At 35.1% G+C, this 18,355-nt stretch overlaps 2 protein-coding genes across 9 annotated transcripts in view; one reads left to right on the top strand and one right to left on the bottom strand.

Moving 5' to 3' along the window:
* LOC126707688 (BRASSINOSTEROID INSENSITIVE 1-associated receptor kinase 1-like) overlaps nucleotides 1–12,797 on the top strand; it is a 57,711-nt gene extending 44,914 nt beyond the window's left edge. For 2 of the 8 annotated variants that reach the window (XM_050407520.1, XM_050407522.1), the window contains exons 2-11: nucleotides 1,777–1,909; nucleotides 2,002–2,073; nucleotides 5,818–5,961; nucleotides 8,178–8,249; nucleotides 8,364–8,435; nucleotides 8,534–8,613; nucleotides 9,375–9,500; nucleotides 9,581–9,922; nucleotides 10,294–10,688; nucleotides 12,316–12,797. In XM_050407520.1, coding sequence (XP_050263477.1) covers nucleotides 1,777–1,909; nucleotides 2,002–2,073; nucleotides 5,818–5,961; nucleotides 8,178–8,249; nucleotides 8,364–8,435; nucleotides 8,534–8,613; nucleotides 9,375–9,500; nucleotides 9,581–9,922; nucleotides 10,294–10,688; nucleotides 12,316–12,636 — 1,757 coding nt within the window. In that variant the 3' untranslated portion in view covers nucleotides 12,637–12,797. Of the gene's footprint in view, nucleotides 416–1,776; nucleotides 1,910–2,001; nucleotides 2,074–5,817; nucleotides 5,962–8,177; nucleotides 8,250–8,363; nucleotides 8,436–8,533; nucleotides 8,614–9,374; nucleotides 9,501–9,580; nucleotides 9,923–10,293; nucleotides 10,689–12,315 lie in introns of all 8 variants that reach the window. The other 6 variants (XM_050407526.1, XM_050407534.1, XM_050407519.1 and 3 more) reach the window with 5 other exon arrangements.
* A 2,432-nt stretch (nucleotides 12,798–15,229) lies between these two features.
* Nucleotides 15,230–17,964, bottom strand: LOC126705662 (F-box/kelch-repeat protein At1g22040-like). Its single transcript, XM_050404773.1, has 2 exons — nucleotides 17,873–17,964; nucleotides 15,230–17,077 (listed from the first exon to the last, which is right to left on the bottom strand). The coding sequence occupies exon 2, from the start codon at nucleotides 16,994–16,996 to the stop codon at nucleotides 15,575–15,577; it is 1,422 nt and encodes a 473-aa protein (XP_050260730.1). The 5' UTR covers nucleotides 16,997–17,077; nucleotides 17,873–17,964; the 3' UTR covers nucleotides 15,230–15,574.
* Nucleotides 17,965–18,355: the final 391 nt, after the last annotated feature.

The following is an 18,355-nucleotide window of genomic DNA, read 5'->3' as shown; positions in this document are numbered from 1 at the left end:
ACTTCTTAGCCCAGCTACCTCTTTTCTTTACCTGCTTTTGTTGAACTGTGTGTTTGAAAATTCTCAGTTCTCTGTCTAAATTATTTTAGTATTTTGTTCTTTGTTTGTCTGAGTATTTGACTCTCTCTCTCTCTCTCTCTCTCTCTCGGTGTTGCTGCATGCATTTTCTTCTTTGTTTCTTCTCCAATTATCAACAAGCAAAACGATCGGTCAACGGGGTTCGAGAATTTTAATGATTTTTGAACCCAGAAGTGGTTCAGGGACTTTGTAATAACAACTCATGAATTTTATTTAAGGATATATATGGAATTTTTATTATTAATGGAGCGGTTGGTGGCTTTGGTTTCGCTTTGCGCTTTTCTCTGTTCAATTCTGTTGTTTAATTTTGTATCAAAGGTTTCTGCTAATGCCGAAGGTTAGTGATTCTTTCTTCGCTCTTCTTTTCTTTTCTCTTTTTTATGTTCTTGTAATTTTAGCTGTAAATTGGAATTTCGAATTGCTGTATTTGGAAATTTGCTTTGCTGCGATATTTGATTAAAATTCCGAGTTTTTCAAGGAATTTGAGTGGCACTGGTTTTCACTTTTTGTTTATTTCCTTTTTAGTTGCCAAATCTACACATTTTGGGGAATAACAAAAGGGTAAAATTAAATAGCTTTTAAGTACAGTATCCTAGCTGCAGTTGCAGTACAATAGGTTCTCGAATTAAATTCAAACAGCTGGTTGTAGGTTGTATTGATTAACAAAATACAAACAGTGTAATCGATTCCAAGAACAATTAAATACAATACAAAATTGAGGAATCTCTAAACTCTAAAGTACCTAAGTTGTACCCATAACAAAAATATAAAAGAAAGCTTAGCAACCTATGTTGATCCCTAGTTACCTTAGCTCTTGTAATGTTTTAATTGCTGAATTGAAGGATCGTACTAATGGTTTATTCTTTGCTTTGCCAAGAGGTTTGTACCTTAATTGGCGTCGCGTCTTCCCATGCACGGAGTGCTTGAGGGTTTAGGGGAAAAATGGTTCAAGTTGCGGGTTAACAGCATATTGTAACTATTTGAAAAAATGTTTATTCTTTGCTTTTGTCTTGTGTGTCATTTTTTTATTGTGGTATGAGTAATAGGATTTGAAATTCCATTGTTGTGTGGGACTGTTTACTTAGTATTTGTACAGTGTGGAGTTGTGTAATAGGGTTTGATTCATTATGCACTTACTGCACTGCCTCACTTGAGCAACTTGGTCTTGGTTGTTTTATATGGGAAAGTCACTTAAGTTGAGCCTGTTTTCCTTTTCCTGGTACTGGTACTGTTAAAAAACTGTGATTTTAACTGGATGGCATCTCACTAGAAGATTTTGAGTACCGGCAGTTTCTGATGACGAGAGAGGTTGATTCATTTTGGTATGGAATTGAAGCTTGCACATTAACATTGTTACCTTCTTGGAATCAGTGTGGTTTAATTGAAGCATCTTCTCCTGAAGTCCCTGTATGAATGGACTAGGACCTCACCGACTCCCTCATTCTCCATGGATGGGTTTCTTGATTTCTTGGCATCCATGCCTTCTCATTAGTTGCTGATTTTTCCCCCTTTTTGATGTTTTTGTCTTTGTTTTATTTTTGAGCTGCCTGTTGTATACTGCCTGTATACTCAGGCATCCTTGTGGTTTATTTATTTTAATTCAATTTATTTGCCTATCAAAAAAACATTGTTAACTTAAATTACTATTCTTTAATTGATGTTTGCACCTAATGATTGCGCCTCATTTGTATAACACAGGTGATGCTTTGAATGCATTGAAGACCAATTTAGCTGATCCAAACAATGTTCTGCAAAGTTGGGATCCTACCCTTGTGAATCCCTGCACATGGTTCCATGTAACATGTGATAGTGAAAATAGTGTGACACGAGTGTAAGATTTATTTATGTGACATGCTACTTGGACTTGTAGTTACACTTTACTTTAACTATTACAAATATGATGCCTATTATCTTTTCACCCAGTGATCTTGGAAATGCAAATCTTTCTGGTCAACTGGTTCCACAACTTGGTCAGCTTTTAAATCTGCAATACTTGTAAGTCATCTTCACATGCTGGGCAAGTTGTTTGAATGTATTTAGTTCAAATGATGATGTTAACTATTTGTTTCATGTTAAAAAAGATAATTAGTTTGAACCCCACCTACGTCCTCCCCCTATCTACCTATCAAAAAAAAAAAAAAGATAAAGTTTTTAAAAATTAGAATTAAAAGCCTTTTTTTTCTAATAGTTTTCCTCTTATTAACTTGAAGACCGTGAATTGCATCATTTCCTTTTTTGTGATTTTCATGATGTATGATGCTATGAACAAGCTTGTTATTGAGTTTTGACATAAATATAGAGTTTTATTCCTTTTAGAATGAATAGTTTATTGTTGTACAAAGTATTTGATTAAGTACATATACACTTAAAAGTTTCAAGAAGCCAAATTCTAATGGGTTCCATCTATATTTTTCTTGATTTTGTTTTTTCTTTTGGTGGATAAGTATGCATGCATTAAGAAAGAAAACTATAAAAAGGCAAAGGGGTTTTTGGGACAATTTGCAATTTTTCATGGCGTCAAAGCAGGTGGTCGGTGGTCCTAGGATTGAACCCTATTTCCACCTAGCTCCAATTTATCATGGTATCAAAGTATGATGTCATCTTTGACTATGTCCTAACAAGTTTGAAAGAAAGCCAAGCAGTCTAGAGACTCTGGACTTGGAGCTCTGTCTCCATTCATAATTCTCATCGCATTAAAAACTTCTTCAAATTTATTTTCAGCCGGCTGGCTTCATCTTCATTGATAGCTCAAAATCATAATTCATCCAGCAAAGTATGTTTAACGCCATTTGCATAATATAATTGTTTGTAAATCTATACATTATATTGTTAATGATTTTTTTTTTTTTTTTTTGGTGTGTGTTTTTGGATGGATAAGAGACTTCTTGATTTCATGTCACTTCCGCATCTATTGAATGGGCACCTATAGGATTGTTCCATTGGTGGGAGTTGGCAAGACCGTGGAAGAAATTGGCGTTTGTGTCTCCCGCCCTTAATCATAATGCTCTTAAATTTTGTCTTTAATTAATCTCTTCCATAAATGTAGGCCTTTCCAGTTTTGTTTTTGCTCTGTCCTCCTTTGATTTCTTTTCAAATGATAAGGACTTAATTTTTCTACGTTACATTTAGATCATGAACCTTGTATCCAAACTCCTCATTCCATTTCTTCAAGTCCATATTTAGATCTCTAAGTTTATTGGCCAAAATGTAACTTGGAGGCCTTGTAAATGATTGTATTCCTATCATGTTTTAATTTTTTCCATAAATCCTTATACTTTTAACAAGATATCTTCAAATCTAAAGGGGTTTTACTGCTTTGAATATCTCTTCAGTCCAAAAGAATAGGAAAAATGATTGGAAAGCAAATGAGGGAACCTCCATTAGACCAAATTAAGATATTGATCTTCCAAATCTAGCGAAAACAAGAATTGATCAATTTTGCACATTGGTTGGTTCTCTCAATTATTGGACTAGGTGAAACTACCCCGTCCATAGAAATATCTAACAATCCATGCAGACATATCGAATTAGAGACGTCTTGACTGTTGAAAATCCATCTCCACCCAGTCCCTCACTCGGATAGCAAATGACATTAAAGTCTCTACTTACACGCACACGCCTCCCACCAACTAGTTACATCCTTGGTAATGAATCCCAAAAAAGCTTTCTATCACTATCATAATTTGAACCATAAAATCTAGTAAAAAGCCCATTTGAATTGGTTTCCCACACCCTCTATTAGCATAACACTAAGAAATTTCCCACTGCTTCATCAATTTTCGCTACTACTCTTTTGTTCCACAAAAACCTAAATACAACCAGTCTACTTGTTAACATCCTCATAAAATTCTTAGCATACCTCTTGTGATGAGTTTTGATTTCATTTCCTGCAAACAAACAACGTAGTCTTCCATAGCTTGATTAAATTTCTCATTCACAACCTTTTTTCTCCATCATTCAGTTCCTACATTCCAAAAAATGATATTCAAATTCTCGGAGTTGAGAGTAATGCCCTGTCACTTTTATCGCTGCTTGTTTTTGAACTTTTATATTCATTTTACTGAGCATGACATATTTTTCAGTTCTTTATGACCCTTGAAGGTCGGTTTTGGACTCTTCTTCTAAGAACTTCTTTTGTGTCCCTTTACTTCAATATGCCTCAATGGCTACAATTAAACTAGGTTTATTTTTCATACCTCATAAGGCGTGCCTATGTACTTGCCAAATCCTTTGAGCTTCTTCATGATCCAATTTTGAAGGTATATACTGTGAAAAACTAGAATTTTCCTTGTATTGAGATCTCCCATTTCTTTCTACATCGCCTTTGATGCAGTTCATTTTTAAAGCTAGCTGTTATTAGCTTATGTTGTATAATAAGTAGTTTCCTTTTACTTTTAAAACTATAGTTAGCACATGTAAAACAAAGTCACATGCTGAAAGAAATCACAAGTTATAGCCAGCACTTAGATTATTTATCATTTATCTCGCATGTCTAAATTAATTGGTCACATTTCGAATTAATTTCTACTACATTTTCCATGTGCCATATTATTTAGTCATGTCTAAAATGAAAGCCTTTCCTTGAGTAGCATATTTCAGCCACATCATCATGCCCTAGTGGAGTGGTCTTCCATGTCACATCATGTCCTTCTCATCATGACATAATCAGTCACCTTGTCATACTTGCATTATCTGATCTGTGTTTTTTTGTTTGTATTAAATGTCCCCAACTGCTGGTTCTGCAACCAAAGTCTTGTCCATGGTGATGGGCAAAGTCTCAAAGTGTGTTTATTGTTGTCGTGCATTTCAGGTGAAGTTTGGTTGTTTAAACTCATATTGTTGGGGTATGGTTAGATCTCCACTAACTCGTTTATCACTTAAAAAAATCCTTTCCACTTTTGCTCATAAATCCTTTGCCCATTCAATAATCCAAAGCCTGTATCTTCTTGTGCGTTCTTCTGAAATTACTTTGAATGATTTCGTTTCTAACTGAAAGAACTTCCTACCTCCCATCTCACTTAATTGGAATATATTCTGTAGGTTCTTGATTATTTACTTTGTGATGAGTCCCGAAAGACTGCTGCCACCTGCCTCTCCCACCATTTGGACCTCCCATTTTTGCTGTTATATAGTGGAAGAAGTTGGGTGGAGCACCAACTGATATAATATTTTAATGAGTAGAAACATGAACCATGCAAGAACACATTGTTGCACTCAAACATGTATGAATATGATGGATTATATTTCATGTTTTATCCTGTTTTTCTTTTGTTGATTTTCTTGAATAAGATGATTAACAATTCACTGGAATGCAATTCCTCTATGTCTTATGTGGTGAATTTTGGAGACAATGAAATTCTCAAAGAGTTGAACGGTGTGTGAAATCAATTTCAGACTTGAAGCTTTTGTTGTTGAGGTCATTATATGATTGGATGGCTGCCATTGCACATTTTTCTTTTTAGTCTTAGTTGATAGCTTTTGGTGAATGTCTTTTATACATCCCATGGTGGATTATATCTTTCAATATTCAACTTATGTATGTGTCTTACAGTTTCTTTTTGCCATCTAATCTAGGAAATGGTTTATTGGTTCTGGCCATTGTTCTATATGTTGCTAAAGCAAAGTTTATGAATGTTAAATTTGACTCATTTTGCATTCTTTTGCAATAAAACATGGAATGTGCTATATAGTTTTTTTCATTTTTCTTGCACAGACCTTTAAATGATCTTGTTGTGGCAGGGAACTTTATAGTAATAACATAAGTGGACCAATCCCTGAGGAGCTTGGGAATTTGACAGACTTGGTGAGCTTGGATCTTTACTTGAACAATTTAAACGGAGGGATTCCAACCACATTGGGCAAGCTTCAAAAACTTCGTTTTCTGTATGAACATCTATCCTTCATCTTATAGTATAAGTCAATAGATTTATTTATTTATTTTTATTATTTTATCCCCTTTTACTAAGCATCTAATTAGGTGGCTCACCTACCTTAAAACAGGTAAGCTTATGGCTAATTTGCTTTTAGATAGTAATTTTTCTTACTTCTATATCTAGAAACAAAATGCTTCTTCTTTGTTAGATTTATTCAATATTATAAGGCAATTATTCTAATGGTACTTTTGGTTAATACTTAATACATACACAAACATGCATATGCAGTTGGATGTTATTGAAAGTTCACTGAAAATAGAAAATTGTTCGACCCAAAGCATTGCTGACTTCCAAGCACAATGTATATCTTCATTGTAGCTTAGGTTTCTCAGATGGAGATGTCATTGCCCTAGCAGAAAATAATAAATGAACAATTTGAACTTGTAATTGGAACTCTGAAGGCAAGGTGACCTTGTGACACGTATATTTTTATGAAATTTACCATAGACAAAATCTTACTTTAGCTGGAATGGGAGCTTTGGGAGGCTTAAGATATAGTGCAATGTGGAAACAGTCCACTCTTATCTAAAAAAGATAAAATAAATTAAAATAAAAGTTGAAAACTAGTCCAACTATGTTTAAGATGGTGTATTAGCTATGAGAGGTAGGTTAAGTCATCAATTTTAGGAAGTAAGGCCACTGGAGCAAAGGCAGAAGCTTGTGGTTTTGAATTCATTTTTATCTGCAGATTGCTATTGTCATTTTTTTGGATTCCTTTACTGACTACTCCTCCCTTTTCTTTTGTTTTCATATTTTTCTTGTCAAACATGCTGCCCAATTTGCCTAAGAACTACTTGCATACTTTTGGGGAACTGATGGCAAAACTTTTATGGTTCAATCCTGTATATTTGCATCTCTGGGTTTCTCATTTCTCAATAATATCAACAGGATTTTATGTCATCTATATCTCTTAACCTTTTATTTCCCCCTAAAAATCTCTGATAGGGGACATGTGTGATATAGGTGGTATCCCATGTGCTGTGAGTGTCTCGCTGCATGCAGCGGACATAGAGAATCCTTTTTTCTGTGTGATGAAACTAAACAAAGTGATTAGGATGATGCGTTACCAGAGACAAAGATTAAAGAGTACTTGGAATACTTTTAATTGTATAAAATAAAGGTAGTCATGGTAATTCTTATTGACAAATTATAAATTATCTAATTAGCCCCAACATATAACCTGATCCCATAAATTACTAACTTAGTATCAGCATCAGACATGGGAGAAAGATTCATAGCACCTAGCACATGGCTTTTCCTGCTACCTTCATTGGCTTTAGAAAATGTCACTATGCTAATAGCCAAACTAGGGAACCAAGTCTTCCCATGTCATTATCCTTGGATCCGAAAGTAAACCAAAAATTCCTACAAAAATGACCCAATATTTCACATAAATATCTGCAAAAACAAAATCCTAAAGCCAACTAACTAGCTGCTGGGTCAAATTTGAAATGAAACATGATATTTGCCGCATAGGACTTAAATGAATAAATCAGAGGTTATAGGATTGAATTGAATTTTGGTCAAAGTTAAAGTGTGTAATTTGTAATTTAGCATTATATATATGTATGTATGTATGTATATTTTTGTATATTTGTATGTCTTAATTTCAAACCAGACAGCATCAGTATACTTAGTAGAGTTGAAAAGATGATAAGTTCTCTTCAAAAAGTAGCTAGTAAATATATATACATCAAAGTTGATAATTTTGTGTGCAATATATTTATGAATTATGACTTATCCTAGTATTAGATGAATAAAGATTTGTATTTTATATATATCAATACTATAACTCGGCCCCCCAAACAAAATTTTTTGGCTCTGCTCTTGCATAACACATTCGTTATTTTAGTCTCAAGTGACCAATGAAAAATGATTGATCCTAAACTAGAATTAATATACTGTGCTCATTACTTCTAATCGGGGTTGGATTTGTTTGAATAATGAGAGTCAGATTACACTTGTTATTCATGGCTAGATGTCGCATACAATTTAGTGTCATTAGATACATCATTGGTATTTTACAGTGTTATTCTTTTAAGTAATTAGTAATATGTTTGTTGTGTATATAGTTACTGGAATGTTACTGAATATTTAGATGGTTGTTCTATTTCTGCAATATCTTTGTGGTTATCTGTAAATGACAGTTTCTGTTGCGTGAAATAGGCGTCTGAACAACAACACCTTGAAAGGAACAATTCCCATGATATTAACTACAGTTCAATCACTTCAAGTCCTGTGAGTGTTATCTTGATGTTTAAGTTTCTCTTGATCAATCAAGATTTATATATTATTTGCACATCATATATATTGCAAAAATGTAACATTATCTTCTTTCCATGTTGAATGAAGAGATCTGTCAAACAACCATTTAACAGGAGATATTCCCATTAATGGTTCCTTTTCATTATTTACTCCTATCAGGTTAATTTCATTTCTTTCTTCTATTTTTCCTTGGCAGAATTCCAGAATGACTTGACTGATGAACGAGCTTAGCTGACTTCTGTTGTTTCATTTTGCAGTTTTAATAATAATCAATTCAAAGTGCTCCCAGTTTCTCCACCTCCTCCTATTCCAACAGCACCACAAACTCCTAATCCAGGTGTGTTATAGGTTTTCATCATTAATATGAACTCTAGTCGGATTGATAATGAGGTTTATTGTGTGTGTGTGTGTGTGTGTGTGTGTGTGCAGTTTTGGGAGTTCTCATAGAAATTTGAGAAGAAATTTGTTTTGAATATTTTGATTTTCTTTTAAAAATCATCTCACAGATAACTTCCCTGATTTTGCAATCTCTCTATTTCCCCGTTTCTTCCTCTTTCTTCTGATTTAATATAAGCATGAAGTATTCAAGTGCAATCAATTGTTTTTGGAAGCAACTATCTGGAAGTGGGATGTATTTGCATCAAGGCATGAAGTATCATCACTGCTGGAGCTTGAAAACCTTCTCCAACTTCTTATCACCCACCCCCTCTCCTTGACGAAGAAAAGGAGAAAGTTGACATTGGTTGGTGATGCTATTGACCAATCTGTAAAGTTGAAGTCATTTGTAAAGTCCTCTGGTAGATATACTTGGTGGTTTGATTGAATTCTCCCAAAGAGCATGATACCTTAGAGATAGAGCAACTCCATCATCATTGAAATTAATGAGTTATCTTGCCTGTTACAATTTTGGTTCACATAAGAGAGTCACAATCTGTCACTTTAAATGGTCACACACACACACACACAGATAATCTGTGTTGGAATGCTAACTTCTATGAACTTGCCATCATTGCCATTTGTGAATTCTGTCACCTGTTATGATCAGGATTTGCTTAAGAGAGCCACAGTCTGTCTGTTTAAATTGATGAATTGTTTCAGGTAGTGCCACGGGAGCAATTGCTGGAGGAGTTGCTGCTGGTGCTGCTCTACTTTTTGCTGCCCCTGCAATTGCGCTTGCCTGGTGGCGACGAAGGAAACCACAGGATCATTTCTTTGATGTACCTGGTTAGAGAGTCAATACAGTTTTTATAAACATAATGACGTTGCTTCATAGGATGCATTCTTATATATCCCTGTCTTTCCAGCCGAAGAAGATCCAGAAGTTCACCTGGGCCAGCTCAAGAGATTTTCTCTGCGTGAACTGCAAGTTGCAACAGATAACTTTAGCAACAAAAATATTCTGGGAAGAGGTGGGTTTGGAAAAGTTTATAAAGGGCGTTTGGCTGATGGTTCTCTAGTGGCAGTAAAAAGGCTCAAAGAGGAGCGTACCCAGGGTGGGGAGCTGCAGTTCCAAACTGAGGTAGAAATGATAAGCATGGCTGTGCATCGTAATCTTCTTCGTCTTCGTGGGTTTTGCATGACACCAACAGAACGGTTGCTTGTCTATCCCTTTATGGTAAATGGAAGTGTAGCATCATGTTTAAGAGGTACTCTTGCTAGCCACTTTTCTATAAACTACACTTTTTCTAATATGTTAAAACAATTTTCATTTATTCAATGCAAAGGTCAACTCTTAATCTTGGTTAAATTTAAGTGTAAAATTCAATATAAGTTCATTTCTAAGTCAAGTTGAGGAGAGGGGGAGAATAAGTTGAATTAACCAACTATGTTCTTTTTATTTGGGTATGTTGGACTGCCTGGGGGCTCTATATCCAAACAAAGCATTCAAGTTTACAAATAACATAAGTTACATCTCCAGATACCCATGCAGACACCAAAAAGAAATCTCAAATGTTCTTGGTGTGTTGTTCTTAACAAGTTCGATTATTCTCATGATTTTTTTGATTCATCATTGTAGACCGTCCGGAATCACAGTCTGCACTTGATTGGCCTGTACGTAAACGAATTGCATTAGGATCTGCAAGGGGGCTCGCTTATTTGCATGATCATTGTGATCCTAAAATTATTCACCGTGATGTAAAAGCTGCAAACATATTGTTGGATGAGGAATTTGAAGCAGTTGTTGGAGACTTTGGGTTGGCTAAACTTATGGATTACAAAGATACCCATGTGACCACTGCTGTACGTGGCACAATTGGGCATATAGCACCAGAGTACCTCTCAACTGGAAAGTCTTCAGAAAAAACTGACGTTTTTGGATATGGGGTCATGCTTCTTGAACTGATAACTGGTCAAAGAGCTTTTGATCTTGCTCGGCTTGCAAACGATGACGATGTCATGTTACTTGATTGGGTAAGTAATTCACATCTTCCTATTACATGTTTGCTTGTCACTAATTTATCATTGGAAATGGTGCTATTTCAAATAATTCTCTGTCCTTTGAATTTGTCCTGTTTCCGGATATTCTAGCTTTTTGCTTCAGTCTGTGATAAGGAGAATGTAGCGCCAATGAGCTTTAGCTCGAATGACACTTCTCCTTCCATATTAACGGGATGGAGGTGAGGTTGTGGTTCAAAATCCACTGGGTGTGTGTGTGTAACTTACAAATAAAAAAAGAAAACATATGAGACTGAAATCTAGGAGCTATTGTTTGGTGCAATGGTAGAAGTCCCAGGCTGCATTCCAAACACAAGTGTGTCGGTTCAAGATTTGAGAGTGTCTACTTCATGCAAAAATGCTGAAGGATAGGGTTGTATGATGCGGGAGATGCAAGAAGATTTTTGTTTAGTATTATTTATGTTTGCAAGTCAATTGTATATTTATGTTTTAGGTCCTAGTAATTTATTAGGCTATTTGTATTTTAATTTGGAAGCAAGCTTATATTTGTAATAAGCTAACAATTGAACTCCTTTTGGAGTTAGTTGATACTTTGATGAATGAAAAAAATGGCCTTTTGGTCTCTTTGGTCTGATGCTGAATCCAAGTCCACCCTACGTGCTAACTCCTAGTGGTTTTCCTTCTTGTTGTTGACTCCAAGCCAGGTCTAGGTGCTAACTCTTAGGACATATCCCTTTATTTTCAAGTCTTTCAATTTTATTGTTCACTTGTTCTGCTTGTCTTGTGTCATTTTTAGTTTTAGTATCAGAGCAAATGCCAAATCTGTTTGTAGCATCACTGCAGTCAATCTAGACCCCCCCCCCCCCCCCAAAAAAAAAAAATTCTTGTCACTGCTGCTTTCAACCCATGTTTCCAAGCCAAACAGAAATCAAAGCCCAAACCCCAACCATTATCACCACTTGCCATCACGCAACAAAATCCATGACAACCCACTAGCCCTTCGCAAGCTCATCACTCACCGGCACTAGCTACCGCATTGGTTACCATCGCCCTCCTCAATCTCTGTTTGTGTTGCTGCCATTCTGCTGAAGCTCTCAACCTTGTACTGGGTAATGGCATGAGAATGTAAATGCTAGTGGTTATTTTTCTTAGATAGAAAATTAATATATAATTAATCTTAATAGTGTTGAGTTTCTGGAAGTCATTTTTAAAGCTAACCATAATTTTTCCTCAGGATTTTTTATATTTTTTATAACCCTATATTGACACCAGTTTAGGTAGCCTAGGCCATGTTAGCAGAGTTTTACTGTGTGTTGTTTTTTACTGCATGGGCTTTACCTGTTATAGTCTAAAGTTTCCTTTCTAAACCTAGCTCAATTGTTAAAGAGAGTTTTCTTTTGGGTTCATTTAATGAGCGTCTTTGGGAATTGGTTAAGGTTGAATTTATAATGTAGCGAATTGGTTTTTTATAGGGCGTTGAGCCACTTTTTGGTTAAGGTTGTGTTTGTAATTTGCTTATTGGCTTTTGTTACTTCCCAATGCAGGTAAAACTTGTTTTTATCCTCTTTAATGAGTGCACAACATACATTTTTTCCTTTGGGTTACATTGAACTGCCTGACATTAGTTTTGACAATTCATCAGGTGAAAGGACTTCTTAAAGATAAGAAGTTGGAGGCACTAGTGGATGCTGATATGCAGGGTCAATATGTTGAGGCCGAGGTGGAAGAGCTGATCCAAGTGGCGCTACTTTGCACACAAGGCGCCCCAATGGAACGGCCAAAGATGTCAGAGGTAGTTAGAATGCTTGAAGGTGATGGCTTGGCAGAAAGATGGGAAGAGTGGCAGAAGGAAGAAATGTTCCGTCAAGATTTTAATAGTATGCATAATCCAAACGCTTCTTGGATCCTCGACAACAACTCTACTTCCCAAATCCCTCCAGATGAATTGTCCGGTCCTAGATGATCCTAAATTTCATGGTTCCATTCATAGCATACATATGAAATTCTCTTGGATCGCACTTTTTTTGTATTTGAGACAAACACATATATATATATCAAATTTGTGCATATATTTTTTCTAGTAATATTTTTCTAATGTAACAGTTTGCGTTTCATGTTTTGGTTGATGATGTAATTTCTTCAGGGTTAACAATGGCGATGTGAAAAAAGAAAAAGAAAAATAGGTGCCATCAAACAGGCCGGAAGGGCTACCGAGGCACTATCATTTGGCATATTATGTATCCAAAACTAATGAAGACTGCATACCGAGTAAATTATAATTATTTTCTTCCTCAGAAACTTTGCTTTCTTCCTGTCTGTGATGCTTTGGCATACCAATTTTTACATATAAAGTTGAGATTGTAAAAGTCGGGTTTGGATTATTCAGCGGATTAAAATTTTAAAATTTGATTAGATTTTTTTTAAAATTATTATAAAAGATAAATTTACTCACACTAAAATTGGATGATGATTCATTCAATAAAAACACTTTGGGCATACCCTTTGTGCAAAAATATGGCAGCCTTAATTTCTTCGTACGAAAATACCTTTTGGGTAAAGTACTCAAAGCAAAAACTAAAGAGGTTGAAAACACCTTTGGTGAAAGCTATTGAGCATAAAATAGTCTAAAGCTTCGAAAACACCCTGGGGTCAAGCTTTTGAAGCAAAACTTGAAAAGGTTAAAGATAATATTCAGATTTGGAATTAAGGATTTTACTGACGTGTGTCCTTAGAGCATACAATAATATACTATTTTTGAAAAAAATTTATCGAGAATTAAAAAAATTTTGACAAAATTTTCAATTCTAAATAGAATTTAAAAAAAAAAAATAGAATTTTTCTAAATATGAATTTGTCAATGTATGCTTAAGGACATACATCAACCGAACTCTTTCATAAAATAGATAAGAAGAGACTGTTTACAATGACTCAATACTATGCTCTTTATTTAGTATCATTTTAGTAAACCTAGAATCCTATCTCTTTATCCTCCTTACACAAAAAAAAAAAGTCTTATACTAGACTAGACTTGGTATTGTGATGGCAAACGAGCTGACAAAGTAGAACGACAAGCCTTCTTTCCTTCAGCCTAATAAATTCTCCTACATCATTACTAGCCACATCAGTCTCTGAAAGAGGCATTATTCTTATTCAACAATGGCAACTAAAGGCTGTGTCTAATTTCGTCTGAAAATATATTTTTTTTCCTCATTTTAAGGTATTTTAGTTTGGTTTATAAATAGCGGCCAACTTAAAAATATTTTCAGATTAATCACCATAAAATAAATCCCTCACGGCCGTAAAATGGTTTATGCATTTTGAACACATGAAAATACTTTCCAAATGTGTTACTAAATACTGTAAAATAAATTGCTTTTCCTGAAATATCTTCACTTAAAAATATTTAAGTCAAACAAATGCAGCTAAGCTAAGAGAGCTTATAGCAATGTCAATTAATATGCCAGAAACATGTCTTCTTTCTCATGCCAATATTGTGCTAAACCAATATAGCACGATTTTCTGTAGATATCTAATCTCATTTTCCTAACTCCTTTTTTCTTTTCAATTTTTTTTAGTGAGGCTAAAAAGTTATACCAAAAGTCGTCCGACAAATATTCCACAATTGCCAAATTTGTCCTAGCACCTTGGTGCAAGCAAGCAGGCAATGAAAGGATAAGATATTAGTGCTCAACGCCATTCCCTTTTCTAAATGCACTGCTTCTATCTTCTACTTCTATTAAACCATTTTTAACAATTGGGTTTTGCATGGAGTGGCTTAATGAAAGGTCTAGTATAAAATTATCCAAGGAAATTAAGAATTAAAAAAATGAGAGAAAGAGAGAGATATAATAGACAGTTGGGGTTCTTAAATTTAACAAAAGGCTCAATACGAGTATATACTCAGATAACAGAAGGCTTCTCTTGTTCTGTGATATGCAGAAACAAAATCAAACATATGTTAACCAATGAAAAGTCTGCTTATAATCTGATAAGATACTTCTCTGGAAGGAAATAAAAAGAATCTTAAGCTTATCACCCCGAATTAAAATTAAAAAAAATAATAATAATAAAAAATAAAATAAAAATTGTGATGGTAAAGGTTTTTTCAAATATGAAACACCTCCTTTTGTCCCTCTATCAACAACTTGAAACTTTACTATGGTTACTCCATTTCATCTGAATGGATAGGCAGTAACAAATACTGAATTCCACCCCTTTCCTCTAGTTTTGTTGTCATAGTTATGACAATACCTCTGAATCAATGGAATATAATTACATGAATTACCAAATATTCAACATTTTCAAAAAATGCATTAAATTTTGTTCCCAAACTAACGCCACTGGCAAACTTGGGACATTTTCAAACTGATAACAGTCCTCCATAATCTGATTAGAACCCCGATGTGTTGCAGGGGCTTTTATATTTATTTGATAGTTGAGGGAGGAGGAATTTGAACCATGGAAATATTTGGTGAAAACACATCCATAATCTGATTACAACCGCAATGTATTGCAGCATTGTTTTTTTTGGATGATTTGATAGTTGGGAGGGAAAATTTAAACCCTAAATATTCTTTATTGAAAACACTGGAAAGTGCCAATTGAGCTAAGAGGCTCTTGGCTGTTGCGACATAATTAATACCTAGCAATGCCTACATAACTTGGCACTAAGATAGTCTGGACATAACATGGCATCAACTAGGCCATTAACCCAACCCAGTACAAGGGGAAGAAATTTCCAAAAAAGAAAAAGAAGAAAGAGGATTCTAACAAAAACGAAGGCAAGGAAGACAACTTTATCACGCATATATCTTATTAACACAATTTCAATTTTGTTAAGCATAATTAACCAAGATAGACCTGAAGGCATTTTATGAAGTGCAACTTTGCTGCCTAGATCATCAAATACAAAGGGTTTGACAGCTAACCAGTTCAGCTGACCCAACACCGCAAGTGCCAATTACCTTCCAAAGATCTGTTTCCGATTCTGCAGCAGCTTCAGCATGTTCGTGAATGGCATCATCCAATGGCAATGGAGCTGGTGGGAAGGAAGCTAAATGATTCTGTATATCAGCCTCCAGGACAGCAATATTGTGATTGGCATCTTTAGTGACCACATGAAGCTTCCTAAGTAAACTGGCTAGTAGATAGGGAGACTCTGAAGCAGTGAAGTCACGGATGGGAACATCTCCTGCAACAACTTTCCAAGCATCGTCTTGGTAATCATATACCTTGATCATGGCATTATCAAGAGAACTAGCTGGATCCAGTGCATATAGCTCACCATCGACAATCACACTCAATTTTGTTCCTGCTTGCCTTGCAGGCCAGCCCTCTCCCATTCCAATTGGCATTTCAACCCATGAATTCATCTCTGGATCATAAACTTCCCCCCCAACATCAACAAAAAATGGCCAGCAATATAAACTCTGAGGCACAAATAATCTTCCCCTATATGATGTTATACCAGTGGCAATAGGCTTGAGCAGATCAGCCAGGAAGGCAGTTGGTAGCACCTGAGCTTTTGTAAAAGGCATGCTTGGTATTTGAGACCATACACCTGTAATTGGATCGAAAACTTCTGCAGACTGAAGTGGGGTCAATCTACCTTGACTCCTAGAAACCCCCCCAACAACATAAAGCTTATTGTTCAAGATGCCTGTCTTACAATAAGCTCTACCAATTGACATAGGAGTTGCTTCACTCCAAACATTTAAAATTGGATCATACCGCCAGACACATTTCATGGTTGAAGCTCTGGAGAATCCCCCTAGCACATAGAGGCAGCCATCAACAGCCCCAATAGCACAACCACAAAGACGCATTCTATCAAATGCATCCTTCCTCCCAAGCCAACCTCTTATGGCATCAGCAATTTTGATACTTGAGCCTACCATATTCCACATCCGAAGGGCATTCAAACCCTTTTTAGATTCATCTTCAAAAGCAAAATTTGGCATTCGGGGCAGCCTCTGCCATCTTCGGGAAAGAGGGTCCAAAGCATACCATAGTAGCTTATCATTTTGAACCTTTGTTAATATATACAGCCATTCCTCTGTTTTTCCAAGTTCTTTTCTCAATTTGAAAAGTTCAGAGCTTAGAATGGCAGCCTTCCAGGCCTGAGACACCAACTTAAGCTTCAAATAATTAATCCTAGGAAGTCTAGCAAGAATCTGAAAAGATATCTCATCAGGAAGACTAGGAATCAATCTTGAATTCTCCTCACAAAAGTCCGATGACAACCTTTGCCTCTTGCAAAAGTCACTTTGTGAAAACCCATGGTGCTCGATTCTTGAATTGTTTAGGCTCAATACAGACCCCATTAAATCAAAGTCTTCAAAAACCAAACTCGACCAGCTTCTTAAATATTCCTTTACGTTAAGAGTTATAACTTCTAATCATATCTGAGCTCAGCACAATAGAAGTAAGCACAGAAGAATAGTATCAGCATAAAACTATCAATTTTTCAAAGGTCAGCTATCAGAAATACACTGTAAAGTTCTCAAATTTTTACGCCAATTTAGCCAAACAATAAAAATGTGCTATATGTTGGATAGACCATTTCATAATACTACAGAAAGTAATTAAAAAAAAAAAAAAAAACTCCACTAAAATGCAGACTGATCAGCCCCATGGTACAGGTACTCTTGCATAATAAAAAAATATATTCTAACCTTAGTATGAGCTTCTGGTTTTTATAGAGTATTAATATTAAACAAAAAAAAAAAAAAAAAAAAAAAAAATCAGCTTTCTTCTTCCACCAACATATTGAATTTCTGTATTCTAATTTTATCAAAAAAGAAGAAGAAGGGGAATGATAAAAACAAAACTTTCAATTAAAATGGGCCCATTTGATATGAAATTACTTTTCTTCTTCTTCTTTTTTTCATCCCTTACCTTTCTTGGCAACCAAACATAAATTTTAACAAAAAAACCCCAACAATTGGAGCAATTTTCACAGGAAAACTAAAACCCAATATAATATAAGCAGAGATGAAGCTATATTTTCAACTGGGTTTCCCAAACGAGTGAGTGTGTTGTATTACAAACAATCACTTACAGTGAAAAATGGATACTATGAAAAACCAAATAAAAAAAAACATATACACATATAAACAAACCAAACGATTAATAAATCAAAGAAGCAACATCGGAAACTACAATTCTATTGCAGAACTGAAGAAGAAATATAAACTTACTTTGCTTTTTGGCACAGAGACGGAAAGAGAGACACAGAGAGATTCGTTTCTTTGTTTCCTTTATTGTTCATTTTTTTTTTTTTTTTTTTTTATCAATAATATCAAAAAGCTTAATTATTAAAATATTCGGAGAACGAATCCTTAGAGTCTGTGAGTGTGACCCACCTAACGTACACCACCGATTTTCTAGAACGTATGGGCCCCATGTATCGAACGGTCCAGATTTCACCGATATAAGGGTTGTTTGGTAACGTTGTTTGTATTTTTCAAAAATATGTTAAAATACGTGTAACATTGTTAATCAATAAAAACTGTCCAAACACTCCCGTATTCTCTCAGTTGCGTCCAAAACTAACTCGTACATCACCCGTACCACGTCATTCTATTTTTTTTTTTTTAATTATTATTTCTTGAGAATGCCTCTCACGTCATTCGATAATGTTAAAGAGAAAAAGATGACAATAATTTTTATAGTAAAATATA

Source organism: Quercus robur, chromosome 11 (genome assembly GCF_932294415.1).
Source record: "Quercus robur chromosome 11, dhQueRobu3.1, whole genome shotgun sequence".
Classification (NCBI taxonomy): Eukaryota; Viridiplantae; Streptophyta; class Magnoliopsida; order Fagales; family Fagaceae; genus Quercus; species Quercus robur.
Note: the sequence above shows the minus strand (reverse complement) of the source record. Positions and strands in the feature narration are given on the sequence as shown.

Excerpts from the sequence above, each read along its gene's own strand:
- LOC126705662 (XM_050404773.1), bottom strand. The coding sequence starts at position 16,996 with ATGGGGTCTGTATTGAGCCTAAACAATTCAAGAATCGAGCACCATGGG.